This window comes from Saimiri boliviensis, chromosome 8 (genome assembly GCF_048565385.1).
Source record: "Saimiri boliviensis isolate mSaiBol1 chromosome 8, mSaiBol1.pri, whole genome shotgun sequence".
Taxonomy (NCBI): domain Eukaryota; kingdom Metazoa; phylum Chordata; class Mammalia; order Primates; family Cebidae; genus Saimiri; species Saimiri boliviensis.
In genome coordinates this window covers 27,974,898-27,997,790 of record NC_133456.1, presented here as the reverse complement: position 1 = coordinate 27,997,790, position 22,893 = coordinate 27,974,898, and the positions used below count along the sequence as shown (strand labels likewise).

General features: G+C 43.2%; 1 protein-coding gene across 4 annotated transcripts; it reads right to left on the bottom strand.

Moving 5' to 3' along the window:
- Positions 1-1,391: 1,391 nt before the first annotated feature.
- Positions 1,392-20,013, bottom strand: LOC101050939 (ropporin-1B). 4 transcript variants are annotated; one of them, XM_039477362.2, is made up of 7 exons: positions 19,777-20,013; positions 19,205-19,335; positions 13,406-13,524; positions 10,485-10,602; positions 9,024-9,185; positions 3,102-3,277; positions 1,392-2,272 (listed from the first exon to the last, which is right to left on the bottom strand). In XM_039477362.2, the coding sequence occupies exons 3-7, from the start codon at positions 13,519-13,521 to the stop codon at positions 2,206-2,208; spliced, it is 639 nt and encodes a 212-aa protein (XP_039333296.2). In that variant the 5' UTR covers positions 13,522-13,524; positions 19,205-19,335; positions 19,777-20,013; the 3' UTR covers positions 1,392-2,205. The 4 variants fall into 4 exon arrangements, with proteins under 4 accessions (XP_039333296.2, XP_039333295.2, XP_039333298.2 ...); XM_039477361.2 differs by having other exon boundaries at positions 19,205-19,317; XM_039477364.2 differs by having other exon boundaries at positions 19,205-19,311.
- Positions 20,014-22,893: the final 2,880 nt, after the last annotated feature.

The following is a 22,893-nucleotide window of genomic DNA, read 5'->3' as shown; positions in this document are numbered from 1 at the left end:
TTTTCAGGTCGAGGGTAGAAGAGTAGGAGGAATCCATACTTAAACAGGCACTGAAGATATATACAGGGCATCATAGGTTTGGAGTCAGACAGATCTGGATTCAGATTCTTTCTCACCAGTGACATTGAACAACTTAATTTATCTAAGATTGTTTCTTAGAGATGACACTGACTTCATAATGGAGACAATGACTTCATTAGGTCATATTGTAAGGAACAATTTGAGAATGTATATAAAGCACCTTACCCAGTGCCTTATACATGGTAAGTGCTTAATAAATGTTGGCTATTATCATTAATACAGTGTTTATAATATTGTTAATACAGCATAACTCAGAGGGCAAAGCACAAAGCTGTTTTCCATCCTTGGGGTGACTGCAGGTTGATTTGGCAGGTATGCTATAAATACTCTGTCCCTGGTGAGCAGCTGTGGCATAGCAGTGTCAATAGCTTGGAGCAAGCGTTGCCAGGGCAGGAGAGGAGGAAGATGGTGCACACCAAAGTGGTGGCTTAAAAGAAGAGAAATTCACAGTGCAACAATGGTATTGCCAATTGTGCTTAGTCTTGGTAAGCACAGATAGCTACAGCACCAATAACTTCATGTCTGTGTCCAGTATACACTTTGTTGGAATTTTATTAGCCTCACTTTTGAGTGATTGTGTTCAAGGCTACCAGGACTTAGTTTCTAATTTCAACCTGTTTTCCCAAATGTACAAAGGACTCTTTTGCTTTTGTTACATTTATGAGCCTAATTTGTTATGTTAAGGTCTTTCAAATTGGACTGACTCTTCTGTCCCCCTTCATTCCCTATTTGCAGACAAGACAATATGTCAGTTCTTTGGCCACAGTGAAAGAGAAACTGAGAGACACCAAGAATCCGAGGCAGGTTAAAGGATTTCACTCATTCTCTAATCCTGATTAATTACAGTGCCAGGTTTCACCTGTAGTGCTTCAGCCTTCTCAAACAGCATAAGGTTACAGAGCAAATAGAAATGATGGGCCACTTTGGCTAGGAAGGTAGACAGCCAGTAGGATTAGTTATTGCCCATCCCCTGCAGGTGCAGCCCAGTGCTGTGGGGGAAGAGTTTGTTTCACTCCCTTTTATTGTTTCACTCTAGTCAGAAATCGAGGACCATGGTAACATCCAATCAAAATCTCCGCTTACCTTTAGACACTAATAGACAAATTTCTCCTCAATTGATGTAGAGAGGTATATGCATATAACATAACGTGATTTTTGAGCAAAAGCAACTTTTAAGAGGGGACAGTATTACAAATAGAAGGAACTGACCCAGCCACTTTGGCACACCTGACATTAAGAACCATAATGACAGCCTGTTAATCTCATCTGTTTCCTTTAAGAAAGGAAAATCTTTAAGACATTGTCAGAAGGTCTTAGGCTTATGTAGGGGATTTTCTCCGGTGGGTTCCATGACATCTGTATATGGTTTCAGAAAAGTCCATTGACACTGACACTTTCTGGAATACTGTTAGTTCTTCTCAAAGCCATTTGCATGAAAGTGATTTATGTTCATGTCTTATGTTAGCATTAGACTGTGAGCTCCTTGAAGGCAGAATTCAGATATTATTTATTTGTATGTGCTCAGAAGCCTGCAGAGTTCCTGGAATGTTGCCAGGTTTACCAAAAACCAAAACAAAACATATTTGTTGTTTGTCTGAAATTCAAGTTTAACTTAGTGTCCTGTATTTTTTCTGGCAAGCCTATTCCTGGCACATAGCTAACCTCAATAAATATTGATGAGTTAGAGGATGAATGAATGACTAGCACAGTACCAACAAATGGAGAAATAAACTCTTAAAAACTTCAATTGACCACATAAAGGACACTCATCTAAATGATGCCTAACAATCACAGAACACCACACTGTGTCTGGTTAACATTCTACCTTTTAAAATCTGACTTGTATGGCTTTGATTGGAGATGCATTTTCTATCCATGCATTGTCAGCCACTTTTACTCAGTGTCCATGTGGGAGGAATACTAATCTCCTGGTAATGAAGGAGTTTTGTTCCAACAATTTCACATCTTAATTCCACACATTTCTGATTTCCTATGTTTGTTTAATTGTTTATTCGTGTGTACTAGTTGTACAAGAAAATTGATTTTGGAGGGTATATGTGTTTCAGTCATTCTGAAGTACAATCATCTCTGTATCTTCCTTTAAAAATTGCCAAAATTGTGCTCTTACTCCAGCCGAACCCTAGGATTTTGGGTAAAGTCATTCACTGTGATGATACCATCAGGACCAATTCTGTTTGAAAAAAGGTTTATCTGCAGTTAATTCATTGACAGTTAACCTTACGAAAGACAATATACAAACAACTCTCTCATTTCAAATTCTGCTGTTGATCTTTTTTCTCTTAACTTTGTTTTTTTCTGAGTCAGGCTCTGGCTCTGTCATTCAGGCTGGAGTAAGTGGTGCAGTCTTGGCTCACTGCAACCTCCACCTCCTGGGCTCAAGCCATCCTCCCAATTAAATGGTACAGGCACACACCAGCACACCCAGCTAATTTTTGTATTTTTAGTAAAGATGGGGTTTCACCATATTGCTCAGGCTGGTCTTGAACTCCTGAGCTCAAGCCATCCACCCATCCTAGGATTACAGGTGTGAGCCACCATACCCGGCCTCTCTTTCTCTTAACCCTTGACTGCCTGTTGCTGCTCCTCCTCATCCTCTTCCTCCTCCTCCTTCACTTCTGTTCCATTGGTCATAGCAAAGCATGAGTCAGAGTTACTAGGGAGGCCTATAAAAACACAGATTCCTAGGCCCCACCCCTAGAGTTTATGATTTCATAGGTCCAGCATGTAGCCTGCGATTCTGCATTTCTAACATGTTCTCAGGTGCTGCAGCTGTCATTACTGCTAGTCTCAGTAGTACTCAAAAGAATTATTGTCCTATATAATTCTTTTCCTTCCACTTCTCCTTCCCTTTCCCCTTTTCTTTCAGATCCATGTTTCATGTTCCTCACAATTCTTTTCTGCTCCCAGAGCAGTATAATATAATAATCTCACTCTATCTTGGCCCATTAGATTTGTTTTCCTGGTATTCCTTCACCTCCACTTAGTAAAAGTTAACTTACATTTCCTGTTCAATGTAGCTTAGCATCCTGCTGACGTGTGATGTAGAGATCTCACCATCCACTTCGGCAATATATGTGTAGAGAAACTGGAATGTACTGAAAGGTATCCGGGGCGGCCCACCATCATGGTCACATGATAAGACCTCACACACTATCTTGAGTGTTCTGGCAATAGTCTATAAAAGATAAAATGAGGAGAAAGTTACTCTTCCAGGCAATAGTCCTGAGATCCGTTTAGATACAAGAAAGAAAACAAAAATATTGCTCTTATAAAATCAGGTGGGAACAATTTAGGATTCTAGAAAGCTTGAAATTTTTACATTCAAATGTCACTAATTCATTCTAAAAAATATTAAGTATTGGGTATCTTTATTTTTTTCTCTCTTTTCTTTGTTGGAAGACTACTCAAGGAATTAAATTTATAAATTCCTAAGTACTTTAACATATTTGTTACTTTAGTCCAAATAAACTCACTAAGGGAGGGAAGTTGATTTGCATTCTATATAATTAGAATTATTTATTATTACCCTCCAATCTTATCTCTAACGGGCTCAGATAAATAGACTAGCCTATATACTCCAACAAGATACTTGTGGCAATGCCACAGTAGAAGAGAAGAAGGTAAGAAAGAGTAGGGTAATTTCCCCAGGAAGATACTGGAAAAATGGTCTTCAACATCAAGATAAACGTTCTTCTAAAACATACGGGTCTATCTAAATAGAATCACCTAGTGCTTTATTTTATATTACATAATACTAACTCTTTTATTGCTGGGGAAATATTAGTAGACAATGAGTGCCAGGAACTTTAATAGAAGGGTTACTACAGAAGCAAACCCTCCTTACAATGAAACTTGAACATGAAAAGGTCATGCTCAGAACTAATTTCATATCTTTAAATAAACCCACCCTTGGAATAAAATTTACAAGTGAAAGAGTTGTGAAATGAAGGTCAGCATATAGATCTTGGTGGTTTACTGAAACTGAAGATGTACAGATCATCTTGACACACTCTTCCAGGGATCAGTGAAAGAGCAGCCCTAAAGGTGACTCAGGTGTGACTGGGTGAATGAAAAAGCAGCTGCTGTATCTTCCCACATGATTGCTAGAGGAGACTTGTCCTGCCTTAGCAGTTGATGTTTGCTGTTCTCCTCTCATCCTCTCCCAAAACAGAATGATTGCCTAGATGGTGCTTCTCTAACTGTGGTGTGTAATAATTTGTAATAATTATTAATTTTAAATGAGTTAATATTTAAATTTTGTTGATTTACATTTAATAAGCATTATTTCATAAATAGATTATTCAATAAACCACATGATGTCAAAAAATGGGGAGTTTGCAGCAGGCCACCTTCTTTTCCTCTCCCTTGCCCCTGGGGGTCCTCTCATGATAAGCATTGTGAAACACTGCATCTTCTAAACACTTCCACTTAATTCAGAGTGGGTGGGAGGGCAGGCATGGGGCTAACTAGTATACATGAGGCTGTCTGGGAGGATGGTAAGTCATACATGTGAGAGAGGTCAGCAGGAGAATGGTTTGGAGTAGATTTGGTAGCACACTCTTAACTTCATAATTTCCACCCAGCTCACCCTCTGTTTCTGTTAAAAAAAAAAAAATCTGAGGCCGGGCGCGGTGGCTCAAGCCTGTAATCCCAGCACTTTGGGAGGCCGAGGCGGGTGGATCACGAGGTCGAGAGATCGAGACCATCCTGGTCAACATGGTGAAACCCCGTCTCTACTAAAGGTGCAAAAAATTAGCTGGGCATGGTGGCGTGTGCCTGTAATCCCAGCTACTTAGGAGGCTGAAGCAGGAGAATTGCCTGAGCCCAGGAGGCGGAGGTTGCGGTGAGCCGAGATCGCGCCATTGCACTCCAGCCTGGGTAACAAGAGCGAAACTCCGTCTCAAAAAAAAAAAAAAAAAAAAAAAAAAAAAAAAAAAAAAAAAAAAAATCTGCACCCCTAATGCTTTGTTCTTTTGCCCTGTCCCATGGGGTGCTGGTATGGGCTAAATTGTTCACCCTAAAATTCCTATGTTGAAACCTTAACCACAGAATCTGAGAATGTGACTGTATTTGAACATATGACCTTTAAAAAGATAAGTTAAAATGAAGTCAGTAGAGTGTCTTCTTAAGAAGAGGAGTTAGGATGTGAAGAGAGAGCCACCAGACCAGTAGGCACAGAGGGACACAGTTCGAGAAGCTGGCCATTTTTAGGCCAAGGAGAAACGCCTCCAAAGAAAGCGATCCTGCTGACAACTTGTTCTCAGAACTTCTGCGCTCCAGCACTGTGAGACAGCAAATTTCTGTTGTTTAAGCCACTAAGTCATGGCAGTCCTAACAAACTAACATAGGTGCTTTCCCAACCCTAAACATCATCTTTTATTGATTATTCAAACAACAAACCTTCAAATTCTATTGCTCTCATAAAATTTTTAAATATTTTTAAGATTTAATAAATGGATGAGTGGATAAATAACTATTTGGACTGGAGCTATTTGGTAAACTGACATAAACCTAAAGTAAACAGATCTTCATTCTCCTGCACAATATTTTTTTGGGATCCGCTTCACAGAGGTAGTCTTTAAGCATCTCGTGAGCTTCATTTTCAAAGTCAGAGGTGAAAGCCTTGAAATGTGAATCATTTGCTAACAAAATATGTCATTCCTTCCAGTGAACATGATTATTTGCTACATATGTGATCTCTTCCTTTTTAATCAGTTCAGTGGAATAGGAGGTGGCATAGACCAGTCCAGAGGAAGGAGTGCTGAAGGGAAGAGGAATACAGGTCTGCATGCCATTGCATTCTGAATAATGTCTGTTAGACCCAGAGAGCTTAAGAAGAGTACATGTGCCTATTACCTATCGGAGTAAAAATACCTGCCACTGGACTCTTCGATAAGGAACAAACTGGCTTTTCTAGATGGCACAGAGATCCTGTCTTGCTGTTGAATTGGTAAAGGAAAGAGAAATTCTGGGCTTGCCTCTAAGGATATATGAATTGACTAGGAGGCAAGGTCTCTACCAGATGGTGACCCCTGACTTAGTCTCAGCTATAACAAAATAGCTTCGACTGGGTAATGTATAAACAACAGAAATTTATTGCTCACAGTTTTGGAGTCTGGAAACTCTTAAGACCAAGGTGCCAGCAGATTTGCTGTCTGGTGAGGGCCTGTTCCTCATGAATGATGCTTTCTATGTGTCCTCACTTGGTGGAGGGGGGAACTTTTATAAAGGCACTAATCCCATTCATGCGGCTCCACCCTCATGACCTAATCAACTCCCAGAGGCCCTACTTTTAAGGCCATCACCTTGGAAGTTGAGATTTCAACATATGAATTTTAGGGGGGGCACAAACATTCAGACCATACCACTTACCAACCCCAGATTTAAGGTCCCAGAAACAGTCCAATGTGATGCAAATGAATATAATGATTACTGGTTTCATAGGGCACCCTTTATTTACAGACATAACTTTACTTTACTTCTGGGGGTTCTTTTTTTTGGATGGAGTTTTGCTCTTGTTGCCCAGGCGGGAGTACAATGGCATGATCTTGGCTCACTGCAACCTCTGCCTCCTGGGTTCAAGTGATTCTCCTGCCTCAACCTCCCGAGTACCTGGGATTACAGGCATGTACTACCATGCTTGGCCAATTTTTTGTGTTTTTAGTAGAGATGGAGTTTCTCCATGTTGGTCAGGCTGGTCTCGAATTCCCGACCTCAAGTGATCAACCCCCCTCGACCTCCCAAAGTACGGGGAATACAGGCATGAGCCACTGTGCCTGGCCACTTCTGGGGGTTCTTTGACATGGGGATGATGAGGAGCAAAGTCAGGTATCTCATGGCCTCTTGGAATTGGAAGAGCTCACTGTTATTCAGAGGTAGGCCTGAGGGTATCTCAGAGGAAGCAGAGAAGCAGGGATAGAATCACAGAATGTCAGAGGTAGAAGAACCTCATGTAACATTTAATCCCACCTCCCTGTTTTAGAAGAAAAGTAAAAAGATACAATTCACCTCATGGTTTCCCCTCTTCAGTCTGGGAGACAGGTACATCAGAGGAAACCTAGCATCTACACAGTGGGCTAAGCAGAGGGAGGGTTGGAAATTGACTTTCCAAAGTCACTCTTTGTTACTGTGAGGTATGAGGATAAGGGAAGGACTCAGACACATCACTAACTGGTGAGGGCTGTGAAATAACCACCAGAGCCAGGGAGCAGATAGGTGAGCCTGGCAGAGACTCAAGGAGGCCCTGAACACCACTGAGAACTGAAATGAGCCAGTGAGGGAGGCATTGTCAGGTTTTCACCAATCTGACAGATATGAGACCAAAAACTTAAGCTGCAAGCAGCCAGTGGCCAGACAGATGGGCATTGCCATGGAGACCAGAGATGCCAGAGAAGACTGAGGATGTGGGAAACCCTTCACTTGACTGCTCTGTGGTCCTAGAGTCACCTCTCTCTGTCTACATTCAGCTGCCATCTTGGAGAAGAGAGCACAGTGAAGAAAAACCTGAGACACTGGGAAATTTACCTTTAGGCTGTTTCAGTTACTGCATTAGACTAAAGTTTCAGGACTGGACTGAATTTATTTATTTTCTTATTTGACCTTTTGTGGGTGAGGTAGACCAAGAAGATCAGAATTAAGTACAGATAAAATTTTAAAGGTACATTTCCCCCAAAACATCTCCAAATGTGATGTGAAAAAATCTGTACCCTATGAGAATTTAATAAAATATGTCCACTTTTTTATCTTCCCGTTTGTGATTTTCCCCAGTCCTGATTGAAAAGTCATAGGCCTCTGCTGCTTGCTTTCCTTTCCTCCTTGGTGGATAGTGATTTATTCAGTATAAAATGCTATAAAGGACAATGAAGAAAAAAAAGAACCACGAATGTCCTCTTGTTATTCCTCTCTAAAGAAATGATTATGATGAAGGCTGTAGGGGAATCTATAGGAAAAGTTGGGCTACAAGATTTCTGCTAAATTTTCTCAGAAACAAACTGTCAAATATGCAATCCAAGCATATTTGAGAAGAACAAGATGATGTTTAGAAATGCTGAATGATTCGAACTACCTTTTCATACCATTTGGCTTTGGCAGAGATAATTATTTTCTCAATAATTTTTAAACTTGTATGTATCTCAGGGATTCTTTTACAAAAGCATGTTTTTTATTCATTTTGTTATTTTAACAATGTCTAACAATGTAAGTCCACATCTAAGATACCCAAGCTTTAAACATCTATACATATAAACTGATTTCAGCATATTTTGCTTCAAAACAGTAAAATGGTTTTTCCAATATCAAACAAGTCAAATTTGGAAGAGGCGTGAATCTGTATGAACATCCTGCATCCATGGAGATGTCATGACTAAATTTAGAAATAGTCTCATCTCTCCTGTTTTTGCTTCCTTATGTCTGAGTTTTGCATCCAATTCTGTTTATTACACAGTAGCTTTCTATAAGATTGTACCCCTTTTAAAAAGTGTCTATTAATATATATTCTAGGTGTCTGGAAGTCTTTTTCTACAGATGGCTCTTGGTTGTCTCTGGGAATATGAATGGAGGGAGTGGAGTTAAAATACATCTGAGGGCAAAAAGTATAAAAAATTTTAAAAAACAAACAAAAAGATAAAGAAAAAAAAAAGAAAAAAGACACCTGAGGGCAATATTCATAAATAATCCAAAAGTTACACTGTAGTCAGTCCTCCCCAGAGTCTGACAATAGTGTTTCCCTCTCTCTCTCCTCCTAAACCCTGCTTCTGCCTGACGAGCACTGAAATGACCTTGATTTAAAGAGAAGGACAAGATGAGAAGAGGCATGTTTATCATCAGCTCTGGAGAGTAGACCGTGTGTACAGATGCACTGCCCTTCCAGGCCCAGAGGGAGCTTTCCCCTTCAGGAACAAAAAACAGTCAAGCTAACTTACAACTCCCAGAGCGCTAGAAGCGAGGGCTAAAAACTTCAGCCACTCGATCTCCTCTGTGAAGTGACCCACGTTCATCACACTATTAAACAGATCTGTTGGGATCTTCAACACCTTCCACATCTGGGCCAGCTCATCTGCACGGATGATCAGTCTGCCAGCAACCTGCAGGGCAGGGGACAGACACAACACAGAGGATGTGGGAGAAGTTGAGGCAAGACCCTGGGGAACACCCTGCCCCCAGGCCAGGTCCACATCTCCCAACACAGGGCAAGGGGCAGGAAGGGGGTGTTAGGAAGGTACAAGATGGCTCTGTGTGGCAGTAAACTTTGCAAATCCTAGTGCTGAAATATAATTTATTAATTCTTAAACTTTAGGTGTTAGAATTATGCAAAAGTTATACATTTATATATTTTAATTTCTTGTGGTTTTATCTGCTATTGTATTCCTAAATTGTTTTATTCCTTATATGACAGATAGAACAGCCTGAAAACAAAACCAAGGGTTAGAGTGCTTACCTGAGACCACTAATTAATGGTAAAACCAGGACAAGACATAGGTCTCTTTCTTCCCAATTGCACTGAGTTCTTAGCTCTAGAACTCAAGTACATCCCTCATGTTTTCCCAGGAATGATATGAGGTATGTGGCTGACCCACGGGAATCTGGTCTGGATGCCTTTTGTTGCTTGATCCCAGGTACTTGAGCTCTGTCATTTTCACTGCGCAAGGTACTTGGTGGATAAAGGGAGGGAGGGTGAGTGGTTGCTGACCACCAATGCAATAAGGGCACAGATGCCCGATGATGTGCTCCAACACCTTTCCTGACCCTCTGATTCTAGTGAAATGCTAAGCCTCTGGGACCAAGGCAGTTAGCCAAGCTAGTCCCAAATCACCCCAAACCTCTCTGTCCTGGATCATAAAGCAGGGTATGGTGATGCTCAACCATATTTCCTGGGAATTGGCCAAACCGCAAACTTTCTCAAGCTAGACCCTCCTCATGCATCCATTCAACAGGCAGCCCCGAGGATGATGTGGCTGTGAAGAGGCTCACAGCCTCTCCCTAAAAGCTAAAAACTATGTCTGGACCTGGGACAGCTGGGGAGCTAAAATATGCCCTTCCCCAAACTGTGACTGGCATCATATTTTGGTTTTGATCACAAAGGGAGACACTGCTGAGTGACTGACGACCTACACTTTTCTGGAGAGATGGGATTAGCTTTGCATTGAGTCCCTGTACATTCTGCCAGCTTCAACAAATCTGGGATGACCCCATCAACGACTCAGCCTACAGCGTATTTCAAAATTATTCCTATTTCCCTAATTACTTTCAGTCCATGGTTTAGTGTATTTTAGGGTGGTACTAAGTGGTCAGCTGACTGTCAGAAGAACAGTGGGCTTTTGTCTGTACCCACCCAGCCTCAACACTGTCCCTACATTCCCTCAATGCTGCAGCAGGGCCCTTACCTGAGAATGCAGGGTCTTTAACAGCTCAGGTGTTAATTCTGCCCAGTTACACAAACCGACTTGCTCAGACTGCTCTCTCACCGGAGAACTCTCTCCACGGCACACGGCCTCAAAATAACTACAAGAAAAAAAGTCAGAGTGTAGGAGGAGCACCCTGTATGCCAGTGGCTTCTGGCTGTTCTAGCAATCCTTCCCCCTTTTTTTGAGGGAAGGAGGTAGAGAAGAGAACCCTTGTTAAGTGGTTTCTGTGAGTCAGTGTGTTTAGTTCATTTACATCTGGGAGAAGCCTGAATATGTTACTTTCCACTTAGAGCATAGAGAATGCTTTGAGAATATAAAGCTTTGTTCTTCTCTAAGGATGAGGAAGAACTAAACGTTTGGGTATGCGATTCCTGGGGCATATTGGGGTCAAGTTTTTTTTTCCCCCCAGTCATTTCTGAGTGTTTTGTAACATACAAATAGATAATATATTACATATGTATATGTAATCTTGGGAAGAGAACTTGGAAGAGAACTAAAGTAATACACATAAGAAAGGGGAAGACAGCACAGAAATTGTGGCAAGGGCCTGTAATCCAGTGACTCTGGAGCCTGAGGCTGGAGGACCACTTGAGCCCAGGAGTTTGAGGCTGCAGCAAACTAATTGTGCCACTACACTCGAGCCTGGGTGACACAGTGAGACCTCCATCTCTGAAGAAACAAAAAAGAAGGGAGGGGAAGAGATGGAAGTGTCCTAGGGGTGAATCAGGAAGAATTTCTGGCTGGAGATGGTGAGACTCAGGGCTTCAAGAGGGAAGGGAGACAGGGTTGGCAGGGCACTGTGCGAGGCTCAGGAGAGAAGACAAGCCAAAGAAGGTTTGAGACAATCTTAAGTTACGTGGGGCCTGTGAAAGAAAACTGTTTTTCTTCCCTCAAAATTTTCAGTCAAATCTGCCTGCTCCTCAATATTTTGTGGAGTGGACTTTGTTTTGGGGCAATGTGGAACAAGTACTGAATTCTGTTTCAGCATTGACATAAGATGAAAAGAGGCTGCCTGCAGCAGGGAACGGACATGAGCCGTTGACATGGGTCACCAGTGCTGTATGGCAGGGTCTGTCTCCATCAAAAGCCTGGTTATTGACGATCCATGAACCACAAATGTTTTGTGTTGTAACACATGCCCACCAGAGGACAAATAAGTACATGTTCTGCCGATGGCTGATCGGAGGTTTCTTCGTTGACAACACATATGTAGGGAAATTCTTATTTGCAATGAATTAAATACATATTTTGTCTTGGAAATACTTTGTAGAGTTTTATTCTCTAAAATGCTACAGGTTTTAAGTAAGTCACATAAAACCATCTGAGAGGTGCTTTTCATGTCTGGATAGAATGGAGGGGCTCTTAGGTCATGATCTCCTTTTTCATTGTGGTTAAACTACAAATGAAGGTTTCATAGATGTCTAAAAAAATGTATAGCACATGATACAATATGCGGGCAAGCAGGCTACAATAGTGGAATGCCTTCTTACATCAATGTCAGGGACAATACTAAGCAATGTCATTTTGTTTACTATAAAACAGCAGCACAAGAACAATGAAATGGATTTGAAACTAATGGATAAGATAAAGTCTATCTATCTGACTATGCCAAAATAAATTAGTCTTCTGATGCTAAAGTTCAATCTTAGAGGCAATAATAAAATTTAGAAAGGAAAACTAAACAGGGCTCATTACTAGGCAAAGCAACCCCCCAGCTATGTTTTTTTATATGAGCACCACTGGCTTGTTTTCCTTCCAATTGCAAAGCTGCATCCTAATCCAGCCCAGGAACACGACAGCACTGGCTCCGAGACTCAGAAAGGCCCCTCTAAGGTGATATTTTGTGTCTTCTCAAAGGTGTCCACACTTTCTCCCTACCATCTGTGCAGTGCACCCACTCACAGCCTCAGGCTGAGGGCATCTTCGCTTCCCCAACTCACTGGCTTTCTCTCAACAGCCTCCCTTACTCTCCGTTTCCCACTGAAACCCTACTAAGCAGGGAATCATCAAACAGTAAAAACAGCCTGAAAATGGTCTGTGAGGTCTAGTGATCTTCCAACTAAGTCCTTGTTCCCCAGTTTCAAGCAAGCAAGTTTGTCTAAGAAGCAGTTTCACAGCTGAGAGGTGCAAAGCTGCTTCAAACCAGGCCTGTAGCAACTGTTGTGTAAGCTCCATCTACTAAGCAACCTTTGGAGGTCCCTCCTGAAAGAAGGCACCCATGTTTGAGGCGCACTGTTTTCAGCCATGCCTGAGGACCTCAAAACTTCTTGGCCTTTCTCCAGAATGCAACGTGTACTGTGTGATGTTGGCAGAACAAATCAGTTTAGAGAAACACTAAATAACAATAATTTCCTCAAAGACAAGATTCAAAGCATCTTTGGTTGGGTCCAAGTATAACAGCAGGGGAAGAAACGTCTCCTCAAAAGGGTGAACTAGCTGGACTGATCCCACCCAATCCACCTAGCGCTGTCGCTTCCCTTCCCAGGCTGCACTGCTGCCATCCAGTGGTGAGAGAATGAAGAAAGGCAGATGAAGCTTTGGAGATTCCAGCCAGTCTTTCCACCGGGACTGGGAAAAGGAGAGCAGGGAGGAGGTGCGTGTGCAGACGCTGGTGTGAAACGGGCATGTAACTCTTGCTGCTTGCCCGAGGACACGGCCTATTGGCCTGGCATCCTACTGCTCAATCTAGCTCGCTTAGAGGAGGCATTCCATCCTCACCCTGTTAGATGTAGTATCTATGGTGGATTTTAAAGCATCAAAGCAATGCAACACCTAAAACCCACAAAGATGATGCCAGTTAGTCCCGACCCTGGCTGCAGCCATGACAACCTCCGCGGTTGTCCAGGACCCTTTCTCCTGGCCGGTCCTCTAAGGGGTGAAGGTGAGAAAGGAGCACCTACTCAACCCCAAACTGGAGGAGGTCCTGCGGCTGCGCCAGGATGGCGGCTCTGGCAAACTTCTTCAGCATTTCTGGCAGCTCCCGCGGGATGCATCTTTGCTCCTCTGTCTGAGCCATTTTCTTTTATTTGGAGAAAAAGAAGGATACCATAATGATTAATTTTAGACTTTGCAAAATATTAGAAAAGTTATAACAGTAATATAACCACTAAATCTGTATAGGAAAAATGGTTTTTTAAAAAACAAACAAAAAACCTTAAAAAGAAGTCAAGAAAGGAGCAGAGAAAACATAGGAAAAGTGGACAGATAACACAGTAGAAAATAATGCATACATATCAGTAATCACAATAAAAATAAACGGGCTTAAATGTGCCAGTTTAAATATACGTATAGGTACGCCTGAAAAAACAAAGACACAGAAAGACTCAAGGTAAAAAGGGTATAAATAAGTAAAAATAACCAAAAAAAGTTAAGGTGACATGCTAATACCAGGCAAAAGACACTTTAAGGCAAAATGCACAATTAGGAATAAAGAGGGTCACTACATCATGATGAAAGCTTTAATTGTTAAGACAATAGCAACAGTTCTCAATGAGTAATGCCACAGACATCCCCGAGGAGGAGTCTCACCATGCAGGTGGAAAAGCAATATATTGTTTATGGTGACATATGTATAATATTACAAAAAAAGAGTAAGGAATGATAAATACAAATTCAGAATGGTGGTTACCCCTGGTGGAGGAGGGAGAGGGATGTCATTAGGGAGATACAAGGGTCTCCGGACTAGTAGTAATGTTCTATGTTTTAAGCTGGATGGTTGCTGTCTAGATGTTTGTTTTATTATGTTTATACTTACATCGTTTAACTAATTTTGTAGGTATGAAATATTTCATAATTGTAAAAGTTACTCTTGTTTCTGATGACTTTTCATCCCATCTTATCTGTCACAGAGCAGTGCTTTATTTGCTCATATTGTCTGCAAATATGTAAATATATATTCTTTGACTGTTAGAAATATATAACATTTCCCATTTTAACTGCTTTAAATGTATAGTTCAGTGGCATTAAGTACATTCACATTGTTGTACAACCGTAACGGCCATCCATCTCCAGACCTTCATCTTCACCAGCTGAAACTCTGTACCCGTTAAGTACTAACTCCCTATTCTGCTTCCCCACAGCTCCTGGCCACCACCATTCTTCTAGCTCTGTGAATTTGACTACTCTATCATATAGAATCATATGGCATACAGTATTTATCCTTTTGTGTGTGATTTATTTCACTTAGCACAATGTCTTCAAGTTTCATTCATGCGATACCATGTGTCAGAATTTCCTTTTTCTTCTGATCCATCATGAGATGTGTTATCTATTGCACCCCTTGTCCTGAGCTGAGAATTTCTTTGTTCTTAAGCTAAATAATATTTTGTTAGATGTACCACATTTTATCCATTCACAGGTCAATGGACATTTGGATCGTTTCCACCTTTTAGCTATTGTGAATAATGCTGCTATGAACATAGGTGTACAAATGTGTTCAAGTCCTTGCTTTAAATCATGTTGGGTATATACACACCCAGAAGTGGAATGGATGGATCACATGGTAATTGTATTTTAAGTTTTTGAGAAACTGCCATACTGTTTTCCACAGTGGCTGCACCATTTTCTGTGTCCATGTATTTTGACAGGATCTTTTAGTTGTTGTGCAATTGTTTAATTTCTCTCCTCGAGTCTCAGATAATCTCATGTAAATGAAAAGATGCCCCAGTCCTAATTAAAGAACCTTCCATGGCAACAATAACAATGTTAACCCTTGGTCATATAACCTTGCTTATGTATCATGCTAGTATTACCTCTTGAAAGCATGAGTTCTGCATGTTTATTATTTAACAAATAAATAGGTACCTCTTTTGACTTAACTTAGCCATGCTCATATTTCAAAGATTTCCCCCATGTTCACCTCATCGTCCACAATTCTAGGGACACGTGGCTCATTTACAGACTGGCATGTAAACTATGTCCCATAAAGTTGCACAACATGATTCCCTGATTTGGAGATCTGGTGTACACACGTGGGGGTCACCTTAGCCCTGTCTTATATAAGTGTATGAAAGTCTTTACTATGAGTGTCATAATACCCTACACCATATTCATCTTTTACTTGTCCTTCCCACTTTTTTTTTCTTTTTTTAATGGAGTTTCTCTCTGTCGCCCAGGCTGGAATGCAATGGTATGATCTTGGCTCACTGCAACCTCCACCTCCTGGGTTCAAGCAATTCTGCCTCAGCCTCCTGAGTATCTGGGACTACAGGTGCATGCTGCCACACCTGGCTAGTTTTCGTATTTTTAGTAGAGATGAGTTTTCATCATGTTTGTCAGGCCGGTTGTCCTTCCTACTTCTGATCTCCTTGTAGCATTCCTGTGATTCAGAGATTCAAAACATACAAACAAGGGCTCTGAGGGGTGAATCCACCATAGCTTCCAATATAAGATTAGGGCTATGTTTCTCTTGAGTTTTCATTACCATTCCTGATGATATTCGACATTGCACTGGCCTTTTCCAAAACAAAACACAGGGCTGCTATCCTTCATAGCTAGTTATGGCATAACATCCAGAGGGCAGATGAAGCTTTAGTGAAGAAGCACTCTTGACTGTGAGGCTGGAGTCCAGGATTTTGGCCTTGGGTGTATTTTTTTTTTTTTTTTTTTTTTTTTTTTTTTGAGATGGAGTTTCGCTCTTGTTACCCAGGCTGGAGTGCAATGGCACAATCTCGGCTCACTGCAACCTCCGCCTCCTGGGTTCAGGCAATTCTCCTGCCTCAGCCTCCTGAGTAGCTGGGATTACAGGCACGTGCCACCATGCCCAGCTAATTTTTTGCATTTTTTTTAGTAGAGACGGGGTTTCACCATGTTGACCAGGATGGTCTCGATCTCTTGACCTCGTGATCCATCCACCTCGGCCTCCCAAAGTGCTGGGATTACAGGCTTGAGCCACCGTGCCCAGCCGGGTCTATTTTTGACTAATCATTTGATCCTTAGGAAATCATTAATCCAACAAAACCTATGTGTTTTATTGGAATTGTGCTGAATACTGGGATATCTAAATGAATAAGTCACACACTGTGCTTCATGGAGCTCACAGTCTAGTGGAAGAGAGTGACAGAAAAATCAGTACTTCAAATAAGGCATAAGTGTCAAGAAGCCTACACTAGATACAGAAGAACAGAAGAAACTCTTGGAGGTATCTAACATCTGGAGGTAGGAGAAGGAGGTCAGAAAATACTTTTCAGAGAGTGGTGATATCTGAACTGAGACCTGGAAAAACCTAGTTTGTTCATTGCTGTATTCAAGCACACAGAAGAGTGCCAGGTACAGGGTAGGTATTCAATAAGCATATGCTTGCTTATGAGAGTAAGGAGAGAATTCCATGTAGCTAGAAGGACTTAGGCAAAGATGTGTGGTTGTCAGAAACATGACGAGTTCAGGGAACTATAATTACAGAGTTCTAAAGTGGGCAAAGCAGGAGTGGTTGGGCCTAAGGCTAGAAATACAGCTCAAGGCTTGGGCTTTGGAACTTTTTCTTGAAGGCAATGGGGAGCCACTAGAAAATTTAAGCACAAGCGTCACACAGTCAGTGTCAGCTTGAGGTGCCAGTTATCAGTTTTTGCCTCTCAGCTCCAAATTCATCTTGTGTTGCCTCCTCTGCAAAAATTGAACTAGGTCCTTTAACATTTTTCCCTTGCCAGCCCCCATAATGGTAAGCTTTGTTAGTACAGGGCACTGGAAGGACTGGAGGAGGAAGAGGTTTCTCTTGGGTATTCAGGTGTGCTCTTCTTGCGAGGATCCAGGAACGTGTAGTTTCTCCCGTGCTGGGATTCTGTAGCACGCAGCTTTTCCAGCATCTGGTTCATGCAGCGTGTGATCTCCTGAGTACCCAACTGCTGCAGTACACAGTGGCCAACAGTGCCCTGTGGCTAGCAGTGCCTCCAGCACCTCTTGGGAAGCTCTGTAGCGGAGTGCTGCCAGTGAGTCACCTTTGTGTGAGTGGCTTCTCTGGTGTTTCAGAGAGTAAATTTTGTCTGCCTGGCACCTCAGCAATTTCTCTGCTCCCCAGTCAGCTGTGGCCATATCCTCTGCACCAAGCTCTGGGAAAGGTTTCCTCCTTGGGTGATCTTCTTAGGGGGAGGGATTGCTCCTTATATCTGTGATTCCTGTATGTTTTAGATCTCTTCTGACATATTAACCAATCCTTCATTACTCCACCCTCATCATTAACAATCATTTATTTATTTATTTATTTATTTATTTTACCAGGAGAAGCTAGTCTTTCAGGATCAAACAATTCTTTATATTGAGATTGTTTTTTTTTTTTTTTGAGACGGAGTTTCGTTCTTGTTACCCAGGCTGGAGTGCAATGGCGCGATCTCGGCTCACTGCAACCTCCGCCTCCTGGGTTCAGACAATTCTCCTGCCTCAGCCTCCTGAGTAGCTGGGATTATAGGCACGCGCCACCATGCCCAGCTAATTTTTTGTATTTTTAGTAGAGACGGGGTTTCACCATGTTGACCAGGTTGGTCTCGATCTCTCGACCTCGTGATCCACCCGCCTCGGCCTCCCAAAGTGCTGGGATTACAGGCTTGAGCCACCGCGCCTGGCGAGATTGTTAAAATTACTATATGCTCAAAAATTACTGTATGATTTATTTCTCTTTGTTGAACTCTGAAACATAACGTTGACTGACAGCTGTGTGGATGGACTGAAGAGAGGGTGGTGAAGTTTCAGGCAGGGAGCCAGGTTAGGAGACTATGGAAGCACTTTTGACAACTCTCAGGAGCTTCACTACCTTGAAAAGTAGTTGTCATAGAGAGAGATAAAAGAGACAGGTATTTAGGAGATAGGATCTACAGGATTTGGTAACTATGGAGGGAGGAGGAGGAAGAGAAGGTGGAGGAGGAGAAGAAAAAGAAAGTGGAGGAGAAGGAGGAGGCGGTGAAGGACAGAGGAGTCTAGAGTGACTATCAGTTTTCAAGCTTGGATGACGGGGTGCACGGTAGTGCCACCCGTGTAGAAATGGAAAACATTGAAGGAGGGCTAGGTCAAATTATCCTCCCACATTCCCATTTACTTTCAGGAGTTCCATGCACTTTTGAATCATGAAAAATTGGAATCATAGATTCTCTAAGTTAAAGAGGCACCAAAGCCCAGGTTTTCTGCGTTTGGGCAATATGGGCCACTTGTTCACCTCCAAGAAGTGGGAGAAAGGTCCATTCTAAACATTCCTCAATTCTAACATTTCGTAAAGTTCTTTTCCATTTTTAAATCTCTTGAATAGTAGCCTTCTTCAGTTATACAGAGCTCATCCATACCCCCAACTCTTCCAATTCAATAAATTTCCTCTTAAGTGGAGCCTACATGCTCCCAATGTAAACTGACAGACCAACATACACCTGCCAAGTGCTGAAGAATGCAGGTCTTAAAATAGACTATAGTCTTGTTTCTGGAACCTCTCACTTGGTTTTATTGGTATGGGCTAAACAGGGCTTCTGTTTCATAAATGAAAGTCTCCAGTTACATGAATGAAAGGCTCCAGGCCAGAATTTCAGAGGCAGTTTCTATGAGCAGCACTTGGAACCAAGCAGCAGGCAACTGCACATCCCTGTTTGGGTTTGGGATGCGGTTGCTCTTGTTTGGAATGCATTCTCCCCCTCTTAACAGGTTAATTCTTCCTTTGGAGGTCTGCACAGCCTTCCCTGACCACCCTGTCAGTTCCACTGTACATACCCTATCAGAGCATCACTTACCTATGGTTGGTGTGATTCTTCGAGTAACATGTGCCTCCCCCAGCAAACTCCACGGCAGGAAGGGTCAGTTTTTGCTCACTATACCATCGCGATGTCCAGCCCAGTGCCTGGAACTCAGTGTTCAATAGATACTAGTGAAAATGAACGCGTGATAGCAGTCTGTGAAGTGCTAGCTATGAAATGAATGAGTGGCAGCAGTCTATGAAGTGCTAGGCATGCCCACTGGTCCTCACGACAATTCCCCCAAAGCTATTTCTATATTCGTGTTTCTGATGAATACGCAGAGGTGTGGCTCCTCCGGGAAGGGCTCTGTTTCCAGACTCCTGAGTCTCCCCATCACTGTCCTCCGGTTAAGAAACCGTAGAATAGTATTCTGGGTACAAAATGCGCACACAGTTTGGCCGGAAAGCCATAATCCCCTCCAGTCACATTCCCTTAAAGATCTCCTTGCCTTCCCTCCCCCTGCTCTGTGAACGAGGAGAGGCTCAGAATCCAGGGGCGTCGGGCAGGACCCCTCCCTCCCACCCGCTCGGAGCCCTGCCCTGCCTCCACTTCCCCTCCGGGGTGGCTACCTCAGGCTCGCTCCCAAACCGTCTGTCTGGCTTCAGGCGACACCTGGCGCCTCAAGGGACAGATGTGGGGAGAGATCCAGTGCCGACCACCCTTGGCAGAAGGAGACCAGTAGAAGCTAGGCAGGGAGGGCAACAGCGGCCGGGGGGACGGCAGCGACGGGGTACGACCGCCGGTAGCGTTAGGACCGTTAGCGCTCCGCCTTCTCCTGGCAACCCCCGCGTGGGCTCCGCTGCCAGGTCTCCTGGGGCGCGCCGGGTGTGACGTCACAGAGCCGTCCCGCCCCCTCAGCAGAGCCGCCCCGCCCCCTCAGCAGAGGCGCGTTCCCAGGGTCGTCAGAGAGACGCCCCGCCCCCTCAGCAGAGCCGCCCCGCCCCCTCAACAGAGCCGCTCCGCCCCCTCAGCAGGGGCGCGTTCCCAGGGTAGTCAGAGAGACGCCCCGCCCCCTCAGCACAGGCGCGTTCCCAGCGTCGCGCTAGGGCGCAGCTGGGGAAGCTGAAAGCTGCTTTGGGCTTTGCTGGTGGTGGAAGAACAAGATGGCCTAGAGGGTGAAGGATAGGGCTGGGGGCGTTAGGAAACCCGGGCTGGGGCGTTCGGGGTGGGGCGGAATGTGTAGCCATAGACTCTGCGCTTCTGTAGATGAGAGAGGGGAAGTGGAGCTTAACTTGATCTTTTGGCTTGTGGAAAGTGGACAGGTGAGAAGTCCTCGAGGATCATAGTAACAAAGACTTCTTAAAATGCGTTTTTCGGTGCCAGGAATTGTTCTGATTGCATTACACACAGGAACTCATTTCATCCTTACTGTCACCCCATGAGGCAAGTACTATTATTATCCCCATTTTTACAGATGAAGGAACTGAGCACAGAGAGCTTAAATTTGTCCAAGATGACAGTCAGCAAGTGATAGAGTCAGGATTTGAACCTGGGTTGCGTGGTTCCAGATTCCTCACTCTTGATGGTAATTAGGGGGGAAGTGGGAAGGAACAGAGCCTGAGATACCTCCTGGAACAACAGGGAAAGACAGAAAATATTTACTGGGTAGAATGTGGTCCCTGTGCTAGGGCACTTTTACCAACATGATGAGAAATTCTCACAGTAACTGAAGGTAGGCATTGCCTTCCTTTTAGAAACAAAAAGCAGGCCCAAGGCTTTGAGTAATTTTGCCCGTGATCAAACAGCTGGCAGTAGGGCTCAGGACCCAGCTTGACTCCAGGGCTTCTGATTTTCCAATTTCAAGACTGGGGTGTGTGTGTGTGTGTGTGTTTCTGAGACAGGGTCTCACTCTGTCACTCAGGCTCAACTGCAATGGGGTGATCATGGCTCACTGCAGCCTCAACCTCCCAGGTCTAAGCAATCTTCCCATCTCAACCTCCCAAGTAGCTGAGACTACAGGTGCATGCAACCATGCCAGGCTAATTTCTATATTATATTTTTATAAACGGGTTTTTGCCATGTTGCCCAGACTGGTCTTGAACCCCTGGGCTCAAGTGATCCGCCTGCGTTGGGATTGCAAGTGTGAGTCACTGCACCTGGCCTCGGACTGTTCTTTTTAAGCATCCGAGGAGACAGGAAAAGCTTTCTCTGCTACATCTTTCTCTGCTACAACTCTTGCCACTTCACACCCATTCTAAAGGTGCCCATTGCATCATCTAATCCCTCAGTACGTTTGTACAACAGGCGTCCCCAAACTACGGCCCGCGGGCCACATGCGGCCCCCTGAGGCCATTTATCTGCCCCCCACCCCCCGCACTTCAGGAAGGGGCACCTCTTTCCTTGGTGGTCAGTGAGAGGAGCACAGTATGTGGCGACCCTCCAACGGTCTTAGGGACAGTGAACTGGCCCCCTGTGTAAAAAGTTTGGGGACGCTTGGTCTAAATCAATTAGTTCACCCAGGGCCTTCAAAGCTTTTTCTGGTTGTGAGATGAAAGCCTTTGTCTCTCCTTAAAGCAATTTTAAGCATCAGTGAACAAGCGGGGGAACTAGATTTTTGGTTTATGCATGCAGAAAGCTTTTCACAGTCTACTGCTATTCATTTGTAAAGAGGCCACTCTGCTGACCTTTGTCAAAATCCTGCAGTTCTTGTACACCTGGAGAATCCTCGATGATCTGGGGTTGGCCACTGTCCACAGGCAAGATCTGGGGATGAAGGAATTCTAGTCACTAGCTCTCAACTGCCTTTCTGAGGCCTCTGTGGAGGGGCTGCCAGGTGTTGTTGTAGGCACCTGACCAACAGGGTGTGCCTTAGGATGGGAGAGGGAGGCTGGAGGCCTGAGAGCTGCAGGTGCATCTTCCAAGATAACAAGAATTCTCTGGCCACTGGGGTCTGTTCTGTGTATGCACATGGACGAAGGTGTGCCAGTCTATTGCTGCTTTCATGCAGAGTAAATAATATCGACAGGAATGAATAATAATCTTTGGGCAGAAGAAGGGGTTTTCAGACAAAGCACTAGCAGCTGGAGATAGAAGATGAAATAAAATAGAATGTTAATATAGCAGGTTAAACACAAGGGAGGAATTTTCTGACACTGTCTGACTGAGGTGGTTTGAGTAGGAGACCAGGTTGAGAGGCATAGGTCAGATTATCCTGGATCTATCAGTCAATAAATATATTAGATACAATCAAGAGAATAAAATTATATTGATTGTATCCTGAAATGATAATGACACAATTCAGGAAAGTTGCTTTCTTCTAAAACAGAGGTAAGAGTAGGAGAGGGAGGAGCACATAGACGTTACTGGTAGTGGTCTAGCTCTTGGGGTGGATGGTGGTTACATGGGTGTTTATTATATTTCATTAAAAAGATCTGTCTTAAATATTACAATAAAATCTTTTATTGCATAAAATCTTTTATCATGTAGGTTACATTGTCTTCTGCTATTTTCTTGTACAAATGAAAATTGACTATATCCTTTCTCATCATTTCCTTTTTTCTACTAGATAATTCCCATCAGCATACAAACATTTTCCTCTTCAGCTTTGACCCATTTGTCTGCTTCCCTTTATTGCCAAGTTCTTTAAAAAGAGTTGCCCACACCTGCCATCTCTAATTTCTCTCTTCCAAATCTCTTTTGAATCAACTTGAAACAGGCTTTCATCCCCATCATTCCACTGAAATGAC

What these genes read in the sequence shown, in the direction of transcription:
- LOC101050939 (XM_039477362.2), bottom strand. Translation starts at nt 13,521, where the DNA reads ATGGCTCAGACAGAGGAGCAAAGATGCATCCCGCGGGAGCTGCCAGAA. An exon ending in CTCCTCCAGTTTGGGGTTGA is followed by an intron (nt 10,603 to 13,405) that starts GTAGGTGCTCCT and finishes TTTTTCTTGTAG; the next exon opens with TTATTTTGAGGCCGTGTGCC. An exon ending in CTTCTAGCGCTCTGGGAGTT is followed by an intron (nt 3,278 to 9,023) that starts GTAAGTTAGCTT and finishes TATCTTTTATAG; the next exon opens with ACTATTGCCAGAACACTCAA.